The sequence below is a fragment of the Salvia splendens genome, chromosome 20 (assembly GCF_004379255.2).
Source record: "Salvia splendens isolate huo1 chromosome 20, SspV2, whole genome shotgun sequence".
NCBI lineage: Eukaryota > Viridiplantae > Streptophyta > Magnoliopsida > Lamiales > Lamiaceae > Salvia > Salvia splendens.
The window spans coordinates 20164572-20186994 of record NC_056051.1 but is presented as its reverse complement, the minus strand read 5'-3'; the positions used below and the strand labels follow the sequence as shown (position 1 = coordinate 20186994).

Here is a 22423-nt window from a genome sequence, read left to right as displayed (position 1 = left end):
CTGCATCCCCTGCCATCCCGGCATACTACCCCCGGCTGCCATCCCGGGCATCATCTGCTGCCAAGGGTACATGTTGTAGTACCCGGCCATTGGACCACATCCACCTCCCACGGGTACCGTGGGAGTTTGAGACCCGCTCGTCACTGGAAACCCCTCGTTGTTGTTCTCCATTTTGCTTTATTGCTCTTGTACAGAAATTAAGTGAGAGAGAAAACTCGTTAAAACAAGCGGTGCGAATGAAAATGAAGTGCAAATCGCGTATATATAGTGTTTCGAAAATTAAAAAAAAGTGCTGCCCGATCGCTCGCCGATCGCCCGTCTACAATGACGGCCAGCCGATCGGCCAGGGCCCGAGAATCGGCGTCCGCTTGCCGATTTTTTCGCCGATTAGGCGCTAGCCGACTCCAATGGTTCGGCGAGCGAACCGGCTAGTGCCGGGAATCGGCTAGCCGCCACTGGAGATGCTCTAAACAGTTGGAGGTGATGCATCATTACTAGTGACATTTATCTTTAAATCAGTAAACACTGAAATTTACCATGATGCTAGCCCTACTAGAGGAAATAATGTTGATTATCATTTCTACAGTTGAAGCTACCAAACCATAAATACAACAATATAAAATCAGTAGGTTCCTAGTAGAGTAAGTTGTCTATGTAAAATAATCTAAAAATTATTAGCCCCCGTTCAGTATCATAGAATTAGGCTTGTGAAATTGAAATTGGAACCTTTAATTCAAAAACTAGTGTTTGGTACCGCAAAATATTTGAAGTTTGAATTGAATTACAATTTCAATTCCTCTTAATTCTACAATTTTAATATCATGTCAAAAATCGAAATTAGAATTTCAACTAGTTATAAAATCGGACAGCTTCACTCACACACTAGCACACACACTAACATACATACACATTATATAATTTTTTCAAATTTTAAATTTAATTTTATATCGATTACATCATTCAGTTCCTTCTAATTCAATTATGTAGAATTACAATTCCTATTTAATTCTAATTCAGTATATAGAATAGACCCTTAGTATATTTTTTTAGTAATTGTTTATTTTTTCCAGCAAGTTAATTCAACTATATTAATTTCAAGGTTTACTCTCCAAAGTGTTAAGCACTTAAGCCCCTAAATAAATCGATTAACTGAGCATAATCAGGAATCGATTGGTTTATACTAACAGAAAATATTCCGATTCCGATTCTGATTCTGATTCTGATTCCAATGTCGGCATGACTCCAATTTCGGTTAACATGTCAATCGGTTAGAGCATCTCCAATAACCGGCGTCACCACCGCGATTTTTTGCCGACGCCGGTTTGACGTCGAACCATTGGAATCGGCGTCGGCGAAATCGGCGTCGCCATGCCGATTCCCGCGCTGACGCCGGTTCCGACGCCGATCCTCACGGGCGCCATTGTGCGTCCCGGATCGGCGCCAAACCGGCGTCGGATTTAATTTTTTTTTTTTTTTGTTTTTCGAAAACACTATATATACGCGCGTTGAACCTCATTTTCATTCGCACCACTTGTTTTAACGAGTATTCTCTCTACCTTACTTTTTGTTCAAGATCAATTTAAGAAATGAGTAATGCCGGTGGTAGTGGTGGGGATGCGGATGAGTACGAGCGTATGATGAACGAAGAGCTAGATGCCTATACGAGCTGTGAGGTTGATCGATGGATGCAGAGTTATATGCAGCCGGCGGCACCTCGCCCACGACCAGTTGTCCACCGTCGACAAGTGGTGCATCGTGATCATGAAGCTGCACATCAGCGCCTGTTCACAGATTACTTCGCAGAGGAGCCGCGTTTTGACGCCAACCATTTCAGGCGTCGTTTTAGGATGAGGCGGGACTTATTTATGCGTATTGTTAACGCATTGGAGCAGCGATATCTGTATTTCCGCTTCAGTTAAGGGACCAACGCGTTTGTGGCATGTCGACTGCATTGCTGATATAATGTACGCCTGTATTATCATGCACAACATGATCGTCGAAGATGAAGGTGTACAACTGACTGATTGGGCCACCGACGATAATGAAGCAGGTCCAAGCCACGGCGTCACCACCGCCAACGTACGAGGTGGGGTACCGCACGATGAAGAAGCCCTCCTCCAAGCACATGCCGACATGCGTCAGACGGAGGCTCATATTCGACTGCAAAAGGACTTAGTTGAAGAGTTGTGGGCGCGGAGGATTGCAAGGCGTTAGTTTTTATGCAAATTAATTGTACTTTTTTTAAAAAAATTAATGTACTTTTTAAATTTTAATATTATTATTCGAATTTTCCGTATTTGTCTCGTAAATTAAATTTCATATGTTGATACGAGTGTAAATTAAATTATATAATTGTTATTAGTGATGTGGATAGGTAGTGTGAAGGCTATGTGAGGGCTATTTGATGTCCAGTTGATGTGGCAAGCTGATGTGGCAGGAGAATTGTAGTGCTGATGATGTGGCAGTGTGAAGGCTATTTGAGGGCTATTTGACGTCCTAACCCATTGGAGATGCTCTTAGAAGTCGACTCAACCAAATAAGCATGCCTACTCATATTCATTGATTTTTAACATTAAATACGGCATACAATTAAAAAAGCACAAAAAACACGTGTAGCTATAATTTTCTTTTAAAGGTCATGTGTAGGTGTGCTACAAGAAAATTGGAAATAAACACATCAACTCGAAATCGCTCGAAGATGGTTATTTCATAATGGAACTGTACAGAACCGGACGCAAACGAGCCGGAGGTGATAAGAAGTTTGTGTGTTAAAATTGACGCTGAATCCAGATGTAATTTCCAAAATTCTGACATGGCGTCCCCTCCCAAGACCCACATTCCTCTGCCTCCGGATCCAGGTAAATTTCCCTTTCCAAAATTTTAAAATATTTTGTGTTTAATTTGATTTGATGCTCGTAGCTAATTTTTATATGCATTTGCATTGATTTCACTGGTTGTTTATCGCTTGAATGAAACCGGTACTCTAATCTGATTAATCAGCTGAATTCTGGAGCTAATCGCGAAGTGCGGCTCGTTGTATTATTAGATTTGTGTATTTCAAAATTTAGGCGTTTTATTTGATCGGGAGAAGTGATGCTATAGGCGGATTGATTTTGCGGTTGCGGCTCGTTTGGATCATTTGAGATTTTGCTTCTTGTAATCGCCATGGATTGTTGTTGGCGGGGCGATGTTTTTGTGGAAATTTGGACTAAACGTTAATAGAAGCATAAATGTTGTGTTGCTGTCAGTAGGAGTTGAAATTATTGAAAAAATTGTTTAGTAATATAGTGCGGGTTGCTCATTTTTTGAAAGTGAAAGTTGCTGGTCCTCTGATCTAGTAAATAATGATGTTGCTGGTGAAGAGGAGAAGCTTGGTTGTATTTTGTGTGTTCTTTCTATTTGTGTTCGATCCCGATAATCGCTATAGCATCTTTTTTCAAATGCATTGCGATAGTGGTATAGGGAAGTGATATTTGAGTTTGAAATAGTAGGAGGCTAAAGTTTGACGAGATAGTGCCTTGTTTTATGTAAATGCATGACATGCTGCTATGGGCAAGCCGTTCCAGCAAAAACTTCCTAAATCACCTGATTTCCTTTTCAAAAGTGACTTTTCTACTTGTAGGTGACAAATCCTTAAACAGTGAAACATGTGGCCCTTCAGTTCCTATCCATGTTGTCACCCATTCAACTCAACTTCCGGAAGAATTCCTGCACCCTTCAACTGAGAAACAAATGGTCATAGGCTTCGACTGTGAGGGGGCTGATCTTTGCCGGCAGGGGACGCTTTGTATCATGCAGGTTCTTGCTTTAGTTCGAATTAAAATGATGTGTTTGTATTTGAAAAGAAAACAAGAACAGATTTCTAATATATATTTCCATAATATTACTTTGACCAACTGAGTTGTAAATTTATGTGCGTGATTGACATTTCATAATATCCTCATCCCGACTTTTGTCAAGTTAATGCATATGGTCTAGTCATAGAACTACGTTAATGACACACGTTGATTTTCTTCTCATTTTTTTATGTTAACTAGCTGTAATAATTTAAAAGAAAAACAAAAACTCCGACTAAGTGGTTGTACCATGTTGTTGCTTCATGCTTGTATTCCTGGTTACCTGGAAAAGTTTAGCATTATAGCTGAAATCACTGAAACTTTCTCACTAGATTTAGATTATTACAGTGTGACTGTTTGGATCTTTGCTCTGCCTTCTAAACCAAACAAAGGGCTTCATTTTCTGAGCTAGTTTCCTATATGATTAATAATGCTGACCAGTTGTTCATCTAAAGAAATGCTGTTGTTAGAGAGAAACTTTATTCATTGTGCTCTTTTGCTGCTGAAGCTCACAAGTGAGGCTTATGTAATTCTCACTAATAGCATTTTACTATGCAGCTCGCTTTTCCAAATGCAATATACCTAGTTGATGCCATTGAGGGTGGAGAGGCACTTGTGAAAGCTTGTAAGCCTGCACTTGAGTCTAGCTACATCACTAAAGTAATCCACGACTGCAAACGGGATAGTGAGGTCTCTTGGTGATTGCATTTGTTGCTCCTCCCTTCCACTTTCATGCACCGCAAAATTTTTTATATAATGTTTTTCATATGTCCTTTTGTTTGTTGCAGGCATTATACTTTCAGTTTGGCATTAAGTTGCATAATGTCGTGGACACCCAGGTTTGTACTTCCCTTTGTTTTTTGATGTCAAAAAACTAATTGATATAATGTGAGTAATGGCTATCATCAACCTCAATCTATATTCTGTATGGTTATATTGTATTAGCAGGTAAGGCACATGAACTCTCAGCTGGGAAAAGGAAACAATTACTACTAACTCTCCTTAATCAATCGTCAGAAAATACAAAAACTTATTGTTATGTAGATAATGTAGTTCATTTTTTTTATCTACAAATAGTCCTCTTAATCCTCTTAACTTGACGTGTTAATTCATTTATTTGAAGAGTTTTGGTCTCATTTTGTGCCATCAACATCTGTTTCCCTTTTCACTTAAATCGTTTTTAGTGATTGATGGGCTGTCAAGTTTTAATTAGATATATTAGCTTCATTACTTCCGGGCTTCTTGGACTCAATATCTACTTAAAAGTTTGGTGATGTATGTTTGTATGCATGCTTGCATGGGCAGCTTTCTTCTAGCAGGCGAATTGAGTTGCAAAGCAGTGTCACATTATCATAATTCAATTGCTAGATTTTAATGACAATCCGATTCTTATCCCTTTTTTTCACAATCAGATTGCATATTCTTTGATCAAGGAGCAAGAAGGGCAGAAAAAAGTGCCAGATGACTACATATCATTTGTTGGCCTGCTTGCAGACCCACAGTTTGGGGGTAATTGATTTGTTCTGCACTGTTACCCTTATTACACTTTCTGAACTGTAACATTGTGAGGGTGGATTACTTGTTGCAAAATTTAGTCGGTATTTATTCTGTAAATATATGTTGATGCGGATGAAAGGCTATAAGAGTGAGGGTCTGATGCCTCGAGCAGTCAAGCTGTAGACTAATCCTGTTATGCAGTCATTTTTAGGAAACTTTATACTCCATATAAATGAGGTGAATGGATAAGTTATGTGTATATCTTCTAAGAATACATTTGAAAAGGTTAGATCGATTGATATTAGGATGGAACCTGAGTAGATTACCCTCTTTCCAATTTTTGTTCATACTAGTTGGGCCAAATCCAATTTCTTTCTATTCAATTTATTAACTATGGTAGCCATTTAATAGCAAATGTTATTGTATGAACGTTGATTCATGTGTATCAAAACTGACTAAAAAGTGTGAAAGAGCTGATCTTGTGAAGCTTTATCTGTTGCATAACTGTATAAGCCTGATCTAGTTTTTTTAAAACTCATCCTGCATGCCTTTATATATTTCTTTATGCTTTATTTGAGCTGTTTTTAGCTTGCTATTTTCACGGTTTTGGACCTTTTACTGAGTGTCACCTCATATATTTTTCGTTTCACGTACCTTGTGAGTATGTTAATTGAAGAGTAATTTGACACAGGAATATCATATGATGAGAAGGAAGAAGTTCGCATTCTCTTGAGGCAGGTTCGTTTTTTCTTGATCTAGTTGATTAACTTAATATGGAACTAAAATATGTTCTTCTCTTCATCAGTCATTGATGGGTGTGCATTATTATTTAATTGGCTAAATGTGTTTCATATTATGTGTATCGCAGAATCTTTGCAGTAAACTATTAAGCTACTTTACCTCTTTGCAATTACTTCTGTTAGATACATTGATGCCATTTCAAGTAGAATTTCAGAATGTTCACTTCTGCTGACATCACACTTAGGTTGTTGGAAGTAAATGTTGAGCTCCTTTGAATGCTTTATTTTTATTTTTATTTTTATTTTGGGTTGGATGCAATCATGCAGAATGACAACAATACTGCCGAACTTTGCACTTCATTGCATAACTTTAAAATATTCAGAACTATAACTTATAACTTCTTCCATCTAGTATTTGCATTGGCCATGTCATTCTGCAAGACGTTAAGCCCTTCCAAATGTGCAGATCAGGATGAGATTCTAGCTAAATTTGAAATAATTCACCAATTTCTGCTGGTTTTACACTTAGATATTTGGAAAAAAAGTCTCTTATTTGGAAAAAAAGCCCCCCTCTGCAATAGTTAAATGATAAACTGTTTGTTGTGCTTGCTAGAGTCTTAATAAGTTGTTTTGTTCCCAGGATCCCAACTTCTGGACATATCGACCATTGTCTGAATTAATGGTCCGAGCAGCTGCAGATGATGTTCGCTTTCTTCTGTTAATCTACCATAAGATGGTGGAGAGGTTAAATGAGAGATCCTTGTGGTATCTTGCAGTTCGTGGTGCACTTTACTGCCGCTGTTTCTGCATTAATGATAATAATTTTGCAGATTGGCCAGCACTGCCTCCTGTTCCAGGTTTTTATTAATGATATCTTGGAAGCTTTGTGTTTTCTTTATCTCTTAAGCAGTTAATAGATGGGTGGATAAGCATGTAGACATGAACTGCATACTATAATTATAACACCATGAATTGCCACAGAATATATAATTACCAATGTTATCAATCTCGTATGGCGGCTTATGGCGGTTCGCCTAAAAACCGCCACAGGGATATGGCGTATTAGTATGGCGGATATGGCGGTCAATAATTAAATAAATAAAATAATACTTATATATTTATATATAATTCAGAAATTAGAAAATAATTAAAATATAACATTTAAAACACTTTAAACAATTAATAAAGTATAAAATACAACTCTAACCTCCATGTTTCTTGCATAATGCCCCATTCCTAAATACAGTACACATGCAATGTTGTCAAATGTCGGATATGGCGGTGCTATGGCAACGACATGGTGCTATGGCGTTTCCACCACTGAACGCCATGCCATAGCGCCATGGCGCCGCCATATCCGCCATTTGATAACATTGATAATTACTCATCAGCATTGTTGTGATTTACTAAGGCTCATTGTTATGAAATGTATGAATTTGGATTAATAATAGGTAGAAATGTTAGCGTATAAAAAATTGAAAATTCGCTAAGGTTCCTCAAATGTACGTTTTAATAGCTCTGGTAATTGAGCTTCATAATACCAGAAAGTAAATGACAGATCCTAGTATTTACTATTATCCAATATGAATAAGGCTAGGTGGGCTCAGTACTGGCCATGTATCATTCAGAATACATATGATGGGCGTGCGACGTGATTGTGTTGATTATAAGTAGATATGGTTGTATTTCATAAAGCTGTGTCACAGACTTAATACTTTGTTGGATGTTTAATTTTGCAGTGCAATTGCTGTATTGCTTTACCCAACTTACTAATGTCATATACCAGTCTTGTGGCTAATTAATATTGTCAGGTTTTGAAATGTCATACTAAGTTGAGACATGAGTTAGAGTTGCATGGCTTGTAACTTTAGGTCAAAATTGCTGAAGTGATTGATTATAGGTTTTTTGGGGGAATTGCAATTTTTGTTTTTGATGGATGATCTGGTAAAATTATAAAATTCACCTTTGGTACTATCAGCATTTTTAATACTATATGTATATTTGGGAGACACTTGTATGTTATCTTATACATGCTTTTCAATACTGCAGAAACTCTGATTGCTGATAAACAAGCTTCAGAAGAAGAAATCCTATCTGTTCTTGATGTTCCACCAGGAAAGATGGGATGCATAATAGGAAAACGAGGAGCTAACATACTGGAAATAAAGGAATGTTGCAGGTATATAATTTTGGACAAGTTATAATCTCACTTTTTGTTTCATCCGTGATGGCATCGAATTCTCATCCTGCCTACGTCCTGTATTCAACATCGAATTCTTATGGTGGGTCCAGTTATTTACAACATAGGCGGTCTATGCACTTACAGTTAATTAAAATTTGTACCGAAGAAATTTGTGAAATTAAACCCACAGTAATCTAGGCATGCTTATGGTATTAGCACCTTCAGATGTCAATTAACTTAGCTGTGAAATAAAGAAACTAGTCACTCCTGTTTCTGTAAATGCTTATCTCTCTTGTTCGGGTGAAACTTGGGTTCGATTTCATCCTTCCTTGTGATGTGTCTTTGCAGCGCTGAAATCTTCTTTGGAGGTGATAAAGGTCCTCCAGACAAGGTTGGTATTTCACTTACTGTGACTGTAAATGCCATCTTGTAAATTCTTACATCTTTTCATGTTCAGTTGGAAATTCTGTTGTAGTAAACTTATTCAAGATTTAAATGAAATAAAAATTGTTATGGCCTTTAATGAATAATGGTACAGATGCTAACCAGATAGGCCACACCAGTTGCATTTGAGGAAACAAAATACAACCCCCCACTATTGTTTCCATGCATTCTTCTTTTTCTTTAGAACTATATCAACTGTGAAACAAAACTTTATCAAAGTTCCCTAGGAGATCTTTTATGTTGTGATGTATCAGGGTGCTCGTTTTTTCTATAATTGCATAACCTTTTATGTTAGCTAATTCGTGTGGCTTTGGTGCAGGCCTTCATAATTGGCTCGGTTAAGCAGGTGAAAAAGGCAGAAGCAATGCTAAGGGGTAAAATGCTACATGTCTACTATCACTAGAGCTCGGTGTAATCAATGTAAGGAACGTGTGCTTGTGAAAAATATGGGCGAAAGCAAATCTAGTTGCATCTACTATGATTTGTAGTCGTCCGGCTGTACTGATGCTAGACCAAACATGAATCTGGGACCTCCCTGCCGTTTCAACTTCTTAAACTCATCTGCATATTAATCTTCTGCATTAATCCTTCAAGTCATATAAATATTCACTAATATATGCATGCTTTATAGTGAAATTGCCTGGACTAATTCAGAAAATGTTGAGTGTCTTTAGGATTTTGAGAGGGAGAGAGGACCAAACGACACAACAAAAAATGTCACTGATTTGTATAACAAGCACCAATTAAATGGCATATAGTACTTCGCAGTAGAAATATCTGCTAAATATAACATGTATATTTTTCAAATTTCAGTAATAGCAACACACAATAACAATATGGGCAATCAGTGCACTACGTCGGCTAGCATTCCATGAAGCTTCACGTGCGCCAAAAGCCCAATCGTTGATCAATTTCCCTGACAGCGAAAAATGTAGCAAACAAATATTAGGCAGTTTTGAGGAAAAATAACTCATTTTTGGAAACTTCCAAATTGGTTGTGTTGGCTGCTGCTTAGGTTTGAGAAGAAGTTGTCATTTGTCGATGTCAATGTGACCCCCGATTTACCGAGCATAGGCCCACTGCCCATAGGTCCGCCCATGTAAAACGGAGGCAAAGCTCCCTTGTCTTCTGATGGATCACTCAACCCACCAACAATGCCCACACCTGCTAGGTTAACCTTTTTAGCTACAATACAAACATCACCATCAATAACTAATCACATGGATTTCAACATTCTAAAATTTTCAAGCATGGGTCAAGTACAACAACAAAATGTTGGATATATATAGCGATAAACAAAGATCAAGAGTGTTAGTTGGAGTTTGATGCAATGTACTTACGTGCAGTTATATTTAGGTCAATTAATCCACGGCTAAGAGAATCAGACCATATTCCAGATTTGACTTGAAATTCTTTCTTGGGTGGGGGAGCAGAGGTTTCAGGAGAAGATCCCTTCATGTTTCCATTGCTTCCTTGATTAGAAGAACTCTGGTTAGATACCACTGATGAAGGATCTGTATGAGAAGTGAAGACACCGAATGGGTCAGAGCCATCAAAATTGTTCATTGGAACATTAGCGAATGGATCGGAAATGCTGCTTGTTCCATCAGATTTTGAAGCTCTGCTGCCAACTGGATCAGGAGCAGCAAAAAAATCCATTGGTGCAGAAACAGCAGGAGTAGGGGCTGGCTGAGAGGCAAATACGTCGACATCAAACTGCAGAAAGGCCCAGAACCAGAACAAGGTTAATCAGCTGGATTGGGTGGGGGGGGGGGGGGGTCTATGCATTTTCAAGACTAAAACAATGCAATAAATAGTCTAATCCTGTAAAATAGAGATGAAACTGATAAACTAGGTGCCTTGCCCTTTGCTGAAATAAAATGATAGCTTTACCTGTGTCTCTGGATTTTCCTCTGCAGCTGGTTGAGGAGTGGCTGATACAAAAGCAGCATCAGCAAATAAATCAACCTCCGATGGATCATTGTCCAAGGAAGTAGACTTATCTGTTGGAACAGATACAGGGACATCCAAGAAGTCACCCAAAAGATCTTGTCCAAAAAGATCGACTTGTTGGCTTCCCGAAGACTGTTCTGTTAAACAGGAAATACATTTAAAGATAATACACTTGTAATAATGGAGTGCTCATTTCAGTTGGAAGAAGAAGGCAGAAGAAGGAAGCTCGGCTTTGAGCTGAAACTAGCCGAGAAGGGTCGGTTAGCGAGAAGGAGTTCGGTTTTGAGCCGAGAAGGGAGTTCGGTTTTGAGCCGAGAAGGGAGTTCGGTTTTGAGCCGAGAAGGGAGTTCGGTCTTGAGCCGAGAAGGAAGAAGCAACCTAGAGAAACTAGCCGTTGGAGCAGCAGTTAGTTAGCTGAGATGTAGCGGTTATTCTTCTTGTTTTCTTGATTCTTGTTGTAGTTAGTTAGTAGCAGTTGCTACTTGATTGTAGAGCTTTAAATAGCTCATAAACCGTGTATGTAGTTAGTAGTTTTATCAATAAAGAGTTTTTCAGTTTCTCTCCAAGATTATCATCTTCAATACTCAAAGTGTGAGTGTGTGTGTTTCTGCATTGTGTGATCTCATACAACAGTGAGTGTGTGTGTGTGATCTTCTTGAGTGTGTGAAAGCCTTGTGTGTGTAAAACCCAACAAGTGGCGCCGTCTGTGGGAAGGGATATTGAAGCTGATTTGCAGAGGATCAAACGGTTTCAGAGATGGCAGCAAGGCTTGATGCAGAAAAGTTCACAGGCAAGAATGATTATAGCCTGTGGAAGATGAAGATGAAGGCGGTTTTGATTCAACAAGGCTTGGCCGCAGTTCTTGCAAAACCAGAGGAGAAAGGAAAGGCTCCAGTGCTTGATGATAAAGCTCAGGCAAAGATGGAGGAGATGCAGCTCAAGGCACATTCTGCAGTGATTCTGTGCCTTGGAGATAAGGTCTTGAGGGATGTTCAAGAAGCCAAGACTGCGGTGGAGATCTGGGACAAGTTGGATGAAGTTTACTTGGCCAAATCCTTGGCTAACCGGCTGTATCTCAAGAAGAGGCTGTATGCCTATAGTTTTTCTGGAGATAGGTCCATCATTGAGCAGCTAGAGGAGTTCAACAAGATCATTGATGACCTGGGATCTGTTGATGTCAAGATTTCAGATGAGGATAAGGCCATTCTCACATTGAATGCCTTGCCTAGCTCGTATGACCAGTTAAGTGATGCAATTATCTATGGAAGAGATAAACCTATCACCTATGCAGAAGTCTATTCAGCCTTGATGGCCAAAGAACTCCAGAAGACAGCCAACAGAGGCTCTGCAAGCTCCAATGTTCAAGCTGCAGAGGCCTTGAATGTGAAGAAGTTCAAGAAGCAGAACTTCAAGAAGAAGTTTGAGGGCCCTAAACCCTCAAGTTCTGATGCTCAGAAGGAAACCAGAGCTTACTATTGGTGCAAGAAACCTGGACATTTGAAGAAAGATTGTCATGCATGGAAGAGAAAGATGGCCTCTGAGGGACACAACCAATCTGATTGTGTGGAGAGTGCTGATCCCCCGGCTCAACTTATGAATATTAGTGACAGTGGGGTCAGTCACAGGTGGATAATGGACTCGGGGTGCAGCTTCCATATGTGCCCCAATAGAAGCTGGTTTCATGATCTTCAAGAAGCATCGGGTACGGTTGTTCTTGGAAATAATCATACTTGTCAGATAAAAGGGATAGGAAAGGTGAAGCTAAGCCTACAAGATGGCTCTGTGAAGATCCTGACTGGGGTGAGGTATATTCCAGAAGTGAAGAGGAACCTCATCTCATTGGGAATGCTGGAGCAGAGGGGGTTCACTATATTAATGAGTCAAGGAAAATTGTTTGTGAAATCTGGAGATGCAGTGATGATGGAGGCTGACAGAGAGCATATTCTCTATTATTTGAAGGCTAAGGCTGTTGATGGAGAAAGCAATGCTGTGTCAGATGATTCCCTAATGCTATGGCACAAGAGGCTGGGCCATCCAGCAGAAGGAAGCTTGAAAGAACTCATCAAGAAGGGCCTGATCTCTGGAGATTTCAACAAGATGGACCCCTGTGAGCAGTGTATACTTGGAAAAGCAAAGAAGGCACCCTATCCTACAGGTATTCACTCTTCTACAGCCCCTTTAGACTACATACATAGTGATCTTTGGGGGCCTTCACCGGTGTGTTCAATGGGTGGAGGAAAGTATTATCTAGCTATCATTGATGACTATACAAGGAAGTTGTGGGTATATATTCTTAAGGAAAAAATCTGAAACACTCACTAAGTTCAAGATATGGTGTAAGGAGGTGGAGCTAGAGAAAGGAAGGAGTGTTAAATGTTTAAGAACTGACAATGGCTTGGAATTCTTGTCTGCTGAATTTGATATATTTTGCAAAGAGAAGGGTATGAAGAGGCACCGTACTGTTCCTGGTAATCCCCAGCAAAATGGTGTTGTGGAGAGGATGAATAGGACTATCCTAGAGAGGGTGAGGTGCCTGCTTCTTGGTTCTGGTTTGAGCAGCAGGTTCTGGGGAGAGGCGGTGTATACAGCAGCCTATCTCATCAATAAATGCCCATCTACTGCCCTGAAATCTGAAACTCCTGATTACATGTGGTATGGAGCTCATAGTGACTACTCAAAATACAAGGTGTTTGGGTGTGCAGCCTATGCTCATGCTAGGCAAAGTAAGCTTGAAGCTAGGGCTCTGAAATGTATCTTGCTGGGATATCAGAGGGGTGTTAAGGGGTATAGGCTCTGGTGTATTGAGCCTGGTAGGCAGAAGGTGGTGGTGAGTAGGGATGTGGTGTTCTTGGAGGATCAGATGCCCTACTTGAAAGATAAGCTGGACTCCAGTGACTCCAGTGAAGTTGAGAGTGATTTCTTCAAGGTGGAGCCTATGGGAGTTGGCCTAGGAGCAGGTGGAGTCACTGACTCAGAAAATGAACCTGATCCAGAGGGTGATGGTGCTCCAGCTCAAGGTAGAAGAAATGATGAGCCCACAGCAGATCCTACCAGAGAGTACCAGATTGCAAGAGATAGGGGAAGGAGAAATGCAAAGCCTCCTGAGAAATTTGCAGATATGGTCTATTATGCACTGTGTGCTGCTGAGAGTATTGATATTGTTGATCCTCTCACCTATAAAGAGGCCATGAGAAGCAAAGACAGAGAGAGATGGATAGAGGCCATGAATGAAGAAATAGAGTCTTTACTCAAGAACAAAACCTGGATTTTGGTGGACAAATCCAAGCTGAATACAGATGGAAAGGAGAGGAAGCTGATCAGTTGCAAGTGGTTGTTTAAAAAGAAGGTAGAGACCACTGATAAAGACAGAATCAGGTTCAAAGCAAGGCTGGTGGCAAGGGGATTTACACAGCAAGAAGGAGTTGACTTCAATGAGGTGTTTGCTCCGGTTGTTAAGCACACTTCTATTAGGATTTTGTTGGCTGTGGTGAATCAGCTAGATTGGGAATTGCAGCAGCTTGATGTGAAGACTGCCTTCCTAAATGGAGACCTAGAGGAGACTATCTTCATGGATCAGCCAGAGGGCTATGTGAAGAGTGGTGAAGAAAGCAAGGTGTGCTTGCTACAAAAGAGTCTTTATGGTCTTAAGCAAAGTCCTAGACAGTGGAACAAGAAGTTTGATGCACAAATGAAGAAGATTGGCTTCATTAGATCAGAGTTTGATGATTGCATCTACATCAAGAGGAAGGGCAAAACACCTATTGCCTATCTATTGCTCTATGTGGATGATATGCTACTTGCAGGACCTTCTATGACAGAAATTCAGCAAGTCAAGGAGGATTTGAAGTCTAGCTTTGAAATGAAGGATCTAGGAGAGTCAAGGAAGATCCTAGGCATACACATTCAGAGAGACAGAGGCTGCAAGAAGCTGTGGATGCTTCAAACTGACTATATTGAGAAAGTTTTGCAGAGATTCAAAATGGAAAATGCAAAAGCTGCATCAACTCCTCTGTCCCAGAGTTTTAAGCTTTCAAAGGAGCAGGCCCCTAAATCTAAGCAAGAGGCTGAGGAGATGGAGTCTATTCCTTATGCTAGTGTGGTTGGAAGTGTTATGTATACTATGATCTGTACCAGACCAGATCTGGCACATGCTATCTCAGTGACTAGCAGATACATGGCTGACCCGGGGAAGGAGCATTGGAATGCTCTTAAGTGGATATTGAGGTACATGAAGTCAACCAGTGGCTGGGGAATTGTCTTCAATGGCTGGGAAGGTGAATCTGAGGAGGTTGTGCAGGGCTATTGTGATGCAGACTATGCTGCAAACCTGGACAACAGAAAGTCCCAAACAGGTTATCTTTTCACCATGTTTGGAACTGTAATCAGCTGGAAATCAGGTTTGCAAAGTGTTGTTGCTCTCTCAACAACAGAATCAGAGTATATAGCTCTCACTGCAGCTGTACAGGAGAGCTTTTGGATTCAGGGAGTGATTTCTGACTTTGGTTTTGACCAAAAGACAATGGTGATTCATTGTGACAGCAGCTCAGCTATGTGCTTGGCTAAACATCCGGGTTTTCATGAAAGGAGCAAGCACATAGACATAAAGTTGCATTTCATTAGAGATGAGATTGAGAAGGGGAGAGTGAAGGTGATTAAGATTAACACCTTGCACAATCCGGCTGACATGCTAACAAAGTCTCTAGGTAGAGACAAGTTTGATCATTGCAAGAAGTTGATCAATGTTTGTGCAAGAACTGAGATGAGCCCTCAGGTGGAGAATTGTAATAATGGAGTGCTCATTTCAGTTGGAAGAAGAAGGCAGAAGAAGGAAGCTCGGCTTTGAGCTGAAACTAGCCGAGAAGGGAGTTCGGTTTTGAGCCGAGAAGGGAGTTCGGTTTTGAGCCGAGAAGGGAGTTCGGTTTTGAGCCGAGAAGGGAGTTCGGTCTTGAGCCGAGAAGGGAGTTCGGTCTTGAGCCGAGAAGGAAGAAGCAACCTAGAGAAACTAGCCGTTGGAGCAGCAGTTAGTTAGCTGAGATGTAGCGGTTATTCTTCTTGTTTTCTTGATTCTTGTTGTAGTTAGTTAGTAGCAGTTGCTACTTGATTGTAGAGCTTTAAATAGCTCATAAACCGTGTATGTAGTTAGTAGTTTTATCAATAAAGAGTTTTCCAGTTTCTCTCCAAGATTATCATCTTCAATACTCAAAGTGTGAGTGTGTGTGTTTCTGCATTGTGTGATCTCATACAACAGTGAGTGTGTGTGTGATCTTCTTGAGTGTGTGAAAGCCTTGTGTGTGTAAAACCCAACAACACTAATACCTGTACTAGAACAGCATAACTTTCTCAAGGCAGGCGAACAAACTCATGCACAAATTCTAATCAAAATAACCATTCAGAACCTCATATTAGAGAAACTAAGCAGTGAGAGAGGAAGCCATCAGAGGTTTATACATCAGTAGCACTGAGAAGTACGAGTGCCAGTGTCAATAGAATCATAGAAATACATATCTAGTCTTTTCATGTGCTTATTATGCCACCGCACCTTACCAAATTACATTAAGAGCTATTTCTTTGATTGATGTCATGCAAATAATTTCATGTCTACGGTCTACCTCATATACTAAATTAAAAATTAGAGGTAACTTTTGAAATTATATGTTTTATAATTTAGATAAGAAGTTTAAATCAAATGACCAAAATTCATCAAATATTTATAGTTAGCGATTCAATTATTTCTTCTGACCTAAGATGTGGGATGAATTAGCCCACCAAAATAGTGATACGAACCGGCCTGACTAGTTAGCTTAGTATCATAGTGATATAATTCAGCGAATATATCCAAGGTGACTAAGTTCAATATCAGAAGTGTGGAGGTTAGCGAGTGAGCACACATATAAGTCCATTCTTTAGTTCCATACTTCCATGTTCAAGTGAAACCGTGAACGTGGAGGAGAAGTGTCATTCCCACAAAAATAGAAAGAAGTCTAGGCAATGCATCTAGGAAGAGATGAGCTTAAAGCACTGATACTTACTGGCACCTGACGTCCCTCGAGGATCAAAATCATCAAAATCTTCATCATATGTGTTTGAAGATGTATTTTGTGAAGAAACTGAAACATATTCATCTGGCTTGCTGGTTTTTGATGCACTAGAGGCCTGAGAGTCTTCAGCTGTGCTGCAATAATCATGGAATTCAGAGAAAAGAAAGCAAGAGCCCTATCAAGCAAAATGAGCAATGACTAAATTTTAAACTAAATGAAACCCAGGGTGCAGAACTCAATGTCCAAGGAGTTTGTGCAAAATATAATCCCATTATATAGTAGTATATCAAATGAAGATCCTTTAAATCAAGAGGGAAACGGTTACTGAAAAGCCCTGCACTCCCTGGGAAGAAAATAATGAAAAATATTTTGGCAGTGATAAATTGGCTAAAATGTGCACATGGGGGAAAAGGCGTATCCACAAAATAAAAAGGGAAAGTTTCTGTGAGTTAGAATTTCGTCATCATTTCAATCAGCTAAAATCCATTTAATAACACAAATGCAACATTTCACATGGATCAAGTCATGAAGAATAAAGCATATATGAAGAAATTGGTGTCCTCCTCCAAATCAAGCACCAGTGATGATAAAATGATGTCTGAATTTGTAGGTCACTCAAAAAACAAGAAAAGCTGTGATATTATTTAGATGTTGCAATTCTTACAGAAAATGATGGAGAAGTGTGAGCTAAAACGCTAAATTGCACAGCAATATATGAAACAACACAAACCTGCCATTAAGAGATGACTTTTTTTTTGAATTAGTGATCGTTCCATATTTATCTTCACCAAATTCATCCTCCTTATAACCAACATTAAATGATTCTTTATCTTTTGTGCTACTGAAACCTCCATATCGCCCACTATTAGCAGAGCTAGAGCTGAACGATGCTGTACCGGATTTGAAAGTTATACCAGATGAAGAAAGTCCAACATACCTAGCAAGCAATGACAAAGTTCATGCACCCCCAAAACAAACAGACAGAAAAATAATAAGTAATAAATGAGAAATTAGACCTCACACATAAACTTACTTATCACGATTTGCAGCAGCTTTATTCCTGACTTCCTGCATTTTTTCTTTATTATTCAGAAGAGCCACTATAGTTTCTGCTTTTTTTCTCACATTGATCCCAACATCCTTTCCACTTGGTTCCACATACTCAAAACTTGCCAGAGACTGGAAACATAAAACTTAAAACCTCTATCAGCCAATAGCCTTCTAGATCATTTCGTATGTTAGCAAGTGCATTAGTAATAGTTGGTCAGGACTGAAGACACTTACAGATATCTTAAAAGTATGTTCTATTATGTCATCAACTGCACGTTCTGAGCCATGTCCCACCAGATACTCTATAACGGTCAATGACTAGCATTGGAAAAATTAAGAAGTTAGTCTTCAAAGATCTCAAAGGCAATAATTCGGAAACAAAAAGTTCAGAGAAGAAACTAAAAGTAAAGAACAATGATAAAACGTTTTGTTCATTTTGCCCTGAACAAAATTTGATGTTGGTACCTTGTAGACAAAACGCCAATTCTTGCCAGTCTCAGTCAGTCTTGTCCAGAGGACATTCATGACCATCTGGCATTCAGTGCTGCACAATATGCCAACAGATGAGAGAAAACAAAGAAAACAGACGAGGAAGTTTAAGGCTTTAAGCATACGAGAAAATAGCCAACTTCTGATAATTTTGTAAGTGAAAAGAATAGGAAGTACAATTTCTTTGTGGCTTGTGCTATTTCTGCCAACACCGTGCCATGAGGACCCCAAGGTTCATCATCTGTAGCATCCAAAACCTAAAATAAAAAGAACAAGTAAAAAAACGATCTTATAGATGCTGATTTTTGGAAATCAATAGTAATTGGCAGCAAAAGATGCATGTTTGATAGAAATCCAATTGAATATGGTATTAACTCATCACTACAGGTCTAAACTACTTTTCTAAAGTTCAAATTACAATGGTGAATGGTGATATTTCATGAGAAGAAACTCATAAAATCTAAACATATGAGCTAGACTAAGTACTCAATACATTGAGGCCCCTTAGAATTACACGTGGTCCAAAAATCTAGTGTTAGGTTACATTATATAGTGCCAGATGATCAAGGATCCTTGTTTTCTCACCATCAGCTTTTGGCCACATTTACCAAACATTAAAAAACTACTAGTACTACTTTGATTTGATAAGAAAACAACATAAATACAAGGAAGTCAACTGCTAACACCAACAATGTCCTGCTTAAATTATCATCAGAAGAACCTCAATATATCTGAAGAATTAACTAGTTTAGATATCCAATGTTTCAAGTCCCACGATACCGATAACAGTAACAATCTACTACCTAAGCTGAATTTTCCAATTTAATTAATTGATCCGTTGCCGATACATCCCAAAACACAATTAACCAACGAAATTTAGCTCAGGAAACGACGAAATCACTTGAACAAATTAGTGTTACCTTTTGTTCTATCTCTGGAACCTTCAACACCTTCAGATTCACCTCCCTCTTTCTGCATTTAAACGCGAAAAAAAAATGAATGAGGCATCCTTATACAGTGCGAGATTACTAAATACTTGAATCTTAGAATCGATAAATAAACCACATACATTTCACGGACAGTTTGATCAAACACCTTCATGAAATCCATGGCTGGATCTGCTGGAATACGAGATACACTGATCGAATTCTTTAACTGGATAAGATCTGCGGATTGAACGGATCGATTGAACTAATGCGAATCGATGAAGCGACAGCATATACTAAGTAAAATGTAGTGATAATATGTGATTTAGGGGATTGAGGTGTGAATTTATATGTTTTTCGAGTATAGTTTTCATTTTCAACATACAATTACAAAAACCAATTTTAGCATTTGCATAAAATATATGCTAGCAATTTTGATTAATTACTCCGTGTGCCCCACACAATAGGAGTCACCTCTAAAGTGGACAGGTGTTTTAAGAAATATAAAAAATAGTGAATTGAAAAAGTTAATAAAATATCGAGCCTACTTTTTTAGGTTAATTTTATAATAATGTATGAATGAAGTGAGTTAGGAAAATATGAGACATGTCTACCATTTATGGTAAACGAGAATTGTGACTCTTATTGTGGTAAAATGTGACTCTTATTATGGTAAAGAGGAATATATAACACTTCATTAATATCCAACTTATTTTTCTTTCATGTACATGTAATCCTATGACTATGACTCTATGAGTATCCAAACCTGAAACCCGACTAATCAGGACAGAAATACTATGAACGGTGTCAATATAAAGTCAATGCAAATATTTGGACATTAAGTTTTTATGTCTTGAGATGTAATTCTCTTCAAATATTTTTTATGATATAAGAATTACATCTAAAACAAAATTAAATAGAGGCTTCAACCGGAAATGCCAATGTCATAAGGAGTAATCTCTGCTATTGGTGATTTTGTTCTCGAGGTGTAAATATTAGTAGTAATTTTTCATACAAAATGTTACTCTACATTTTTGTAGTGATATTGAAATTGACATGGAAATAGATACCTCATTTTTTTCTATGTTATCCCAGTAAATTGAGTTATTTTCCTCTGTATCAAATAATAGTAATAATAAGTTATATAAGTATCCCGTATTTTATTGTTTTTTTTTGGTAAAGAAATTTTATTGTAATTTTGATGGTACTTGATTTTCTCTTTCTTTACATTTTAATTTTACTAATATACCTACTTTCTCCATATTCAATTGGTCTGTCACATTGTTAAATCACAGCCATTCATATTAGTCTCCGACCTCAATAAATCTATCATAATCTAAAGTGTCAGTTTAATGAAAAGACTTATTTGCTCTTTTTGGCGGAAAATTGTGAAGCTATTTTGTTTGCCATTTTGGTCATTTTGCGAAATGACAACCATTGGATAGAAAAAAGGCAGCTCCTATGGAGCAATAGTGGCTTCTCAAATAGTCCAACCAAATGCAAACTTCTTGAAAAATATTTGAAACACTTTTAAATAGATGGACTAGAATCTGCATTTTGTGGACTAATTTTGTGATTGTAGTATAGCAGGTTTGGTTCTACTTGGAATCCGGCGACAGCCGGAGGGTGAGGCGACGAGAGAGATGCCGGAGATGAAGGGAAGCGACGACGTTGCTGCTGTGCTGGATGGGTTACTGCGGCGGCGGTGGTGCAGGAGGGTCGACGGCGGCGGAAGCGGAATAAAGAGAAGGAGAGTCGACGGCGGTGGCGGCTGGACTCGCACGCCGGCAAGCCCGATACCTGAGAGTTACGAGAGAGAGGGGTTGGTGACCGGCGAAGGCGATTGGGTGGCGTGGAGGAGTCCACAAGCCGGTGGCCAAGAGGTGGAACCGCGAGAAGGAGAGAAAGGCGGTGACCATGGCAAGTAAGGCAGCAGCGCCACGAGGGAGGAATGCGCGGCGGCGCGGCGGGTAAGGCGACGCGACAGGCTGTGTGGAAGGAGAGCCGGCGAGGAAGAAGAAGCGGTGCTCTGGCCGGGGAGATGATTCCGTCGCCGGTTAAGGAGGAGGAGGAGGAAGGAGGGAGGGAGGGAGAGAGAAACTTGAGAGAGATGGAGGCGTCGCATGTTGCATTAGGGTTTTAGAATATTATTAATTTATTGTATATTGTTTGAAATTTTTGTTTAATATTTAGTAGGCTTTTAGTACTTCTTATAAAACTATGTAATCAATTTAGTAGGCTTTTAGGGACGCCACTTTTAGGATGCGGGTTTATTAATTTATGTATTCCATAATTTTTGGGCTTTATTTTGGGTATTAATGTACTACTTTGGTATTATATTGAGATTTAAATATATATTTAATATTTAAAAGTTTCAATTTGGGTGTTTTGCTCGATTATGTCTTAAATTAGTAGGTTCTAATTTTGACTTTTGTTTTTTGGATTATGTTTACTACGGAGTATGTATTTTAAAAATTAAATTCTTTGTAATGAAATAAATAAACTTAACATTAATTTATTACATATTTTTTATAACCCTTTAGTATATTAAAACTATCGTATGCAATATAAAATAGTAAAATTTATTATTTATTTTTAATATTTATGGAAATATATCTACAGTTAAATTTAGTATACATAATTCGAATTGAGTTGATTTTATTTTATCTATTATAAATAATTACTATGTAGATCAAACTCTACAACCATTCAATAAGAAGCAATACCTTCTCTAATTTGTTTTCATTTTTTTTTCTATTAAGCTCTACAAGTTTATTGGTAGTAAGGCTATTTCATGTAAAAAAGTTGCATTGGCCCACCGGATATTTAATTAAGGAAAGAAATAGGGAAAAAATAATGAGAGAAATAGAATTAGAGTACTGCGTGTTTAAAATTCTACCATCCTACTGCTTTTCATATGATAGTGGTTACGTTTAACCATAGCAACCCCCGCTATGTTATAGTATAACACAGCAGAGGATTCTCTCCATCTTACACGTGTTTTTATTGAATGAGTCTTTATTATATCTCTCTCATAAAACAAAACGTCTATTAAATTTAGATGTTTGTGTAGTATTTTTTGTCATTTGTCACTTTGTATGTATTTGTGCATTTTGTATATGCATTTTATTTTTGTGCGTACTAATGTAATAGTTGGGTGAAAGATATAATCATACATGGTTTATGATTTTATATATTCATTTATTTTGTATTTATAATTTGAAATATTTATGTCCGGTGCATAGCACGAGTGTTAATACTAAGTAGT

At 38.5% G+C, this 22423-nt stretch overlaps 2 protein-coding genes across 4 annotated transcripts; one reads left to right on the top strand and one right to left on the bottom strand.

Moving 5' to 3' along the window:
• Positions 1-2702: 2702 nt before the first annotated feature.
• On the top strand, positions 2703-9284 carry LOC121782243 (piRNA biogenesis protein EXD1-like). 2 transcript variants are annotated; one of them, XM_042179998.1, is made up of 10 exons: positions 2703-2858; positions 3623-3798; positions 4395-4526; positions 4625-4675; positions 5249-5345; positions 6025-6071; positions 6714-6930; positions 8123-8252; positions 8604-8646; positions 9019-9284. In XM_042179998.1, exons 1-10 carry the CDS (start codon positions 2813-2815, stop codon positions 9100-9102), a joined length of 1023 nt encoding a protein of 340 aa, XP_042035932.1. In that variant the 5' UTR covers positions 2703-2812; the 3' UTR covers positions 9103-9284. The 2 variants fall into 2 exon arrangements, with proteins under 2 accessions (XP_042035932.1, XP_042035931.1); XM_042179997.1 differs by having other exon boundaries at positions 2745-2858; positions 3605-3798.
• Positions 9285-9404: 120 nt separating this feature from the next.
• Positions 9405-19538, bottom strand: LOC121782240 (clathrin interactor EPSIN 1-like). Of its 2 annotated transcripts, none has more exons than XM_042179994.1 (11): positions 19299-19538; positions 19150-19201; positions 18407-18486; positions 18206-18284; positions 17975-18058; positions 17724-17869; positions 17421-17627; positions 16682-16824; positions 10593-10789; positions 10040-10415; positions 9405-9884 (listed from the first exon to the last, which is right to left on the bottom strand). In XM_042179994.1, exons 1-11 carry the CDS (start codon positions 19337-19339, stop codon positions 9670-9672), a joined length of 1620 nt encoding a protein of 539 aa, XP_042035928.1. In that variant the 5' UTR covers positions 19340-19538; the 3' UTR covers positions 9405-9669. The 2 variants fall into 2 exon arrangements, with proteins under 2 accessions (XP_042035928.1, XP_042035929.1); XM_042179995.1 differs by having other exon boundaries at positions 9405-9863.
• Between the last annotated feature and the right edge of the window lie 2885 nt (positions 19539-22423).

What these genes read in the sequence shown, in the direction of transcription:
- LOC121782243 (XM_042179997.1), top strand. Translation starts at nt 2,813, where the DNA reads ATGGCGTCCCCTCCCAAGACCCACATTCCTCTGCCTCCGGATCCAG. An exon ending in GGACGCTTTGTATCATGCAG is followed by an intron (nt 3,799 to 4,394) that starts GTTCTTGCTTTA and finishes TTTACTATGCAG; the next exon opens with CTCGCTTTTCCAAATGCAAT. An exon ending in ACTGCAAACGGGATAGTGAG is followed by an intron (nt 4,527 to 4,624) that starts GTCTCTTGGTGA and finishes TGTTTGTTGCAG; the next exon opens with GCATTATACTTTCAGTTTGG.
- LOC121782240 (XM_042179994.1), bottom strand. Translation starts at nt 19,339, where the DNA reads ATGGATTTCATGAAGGTGTTTGATCAAACTGTCCGTGAAAT. An exon ending in AAGTCATCTCTTAATGGCAG is followed by an intron (nt 16,825 to 17,420) that starts GTTTGTGTTGTT and finishes TGATTATTGCAG; the next exon opens with CACAGCTGAAGACTCTCAGG. An exon ending in AGGAAAATCCAGAGACACAG is followed by an intron (nt 10,416 to 10,592) that starts GTAAAGCTATCA and finishes GCCTTTCTGCAG; the next exon opens with TTTGATGTCGACGTATTTGC.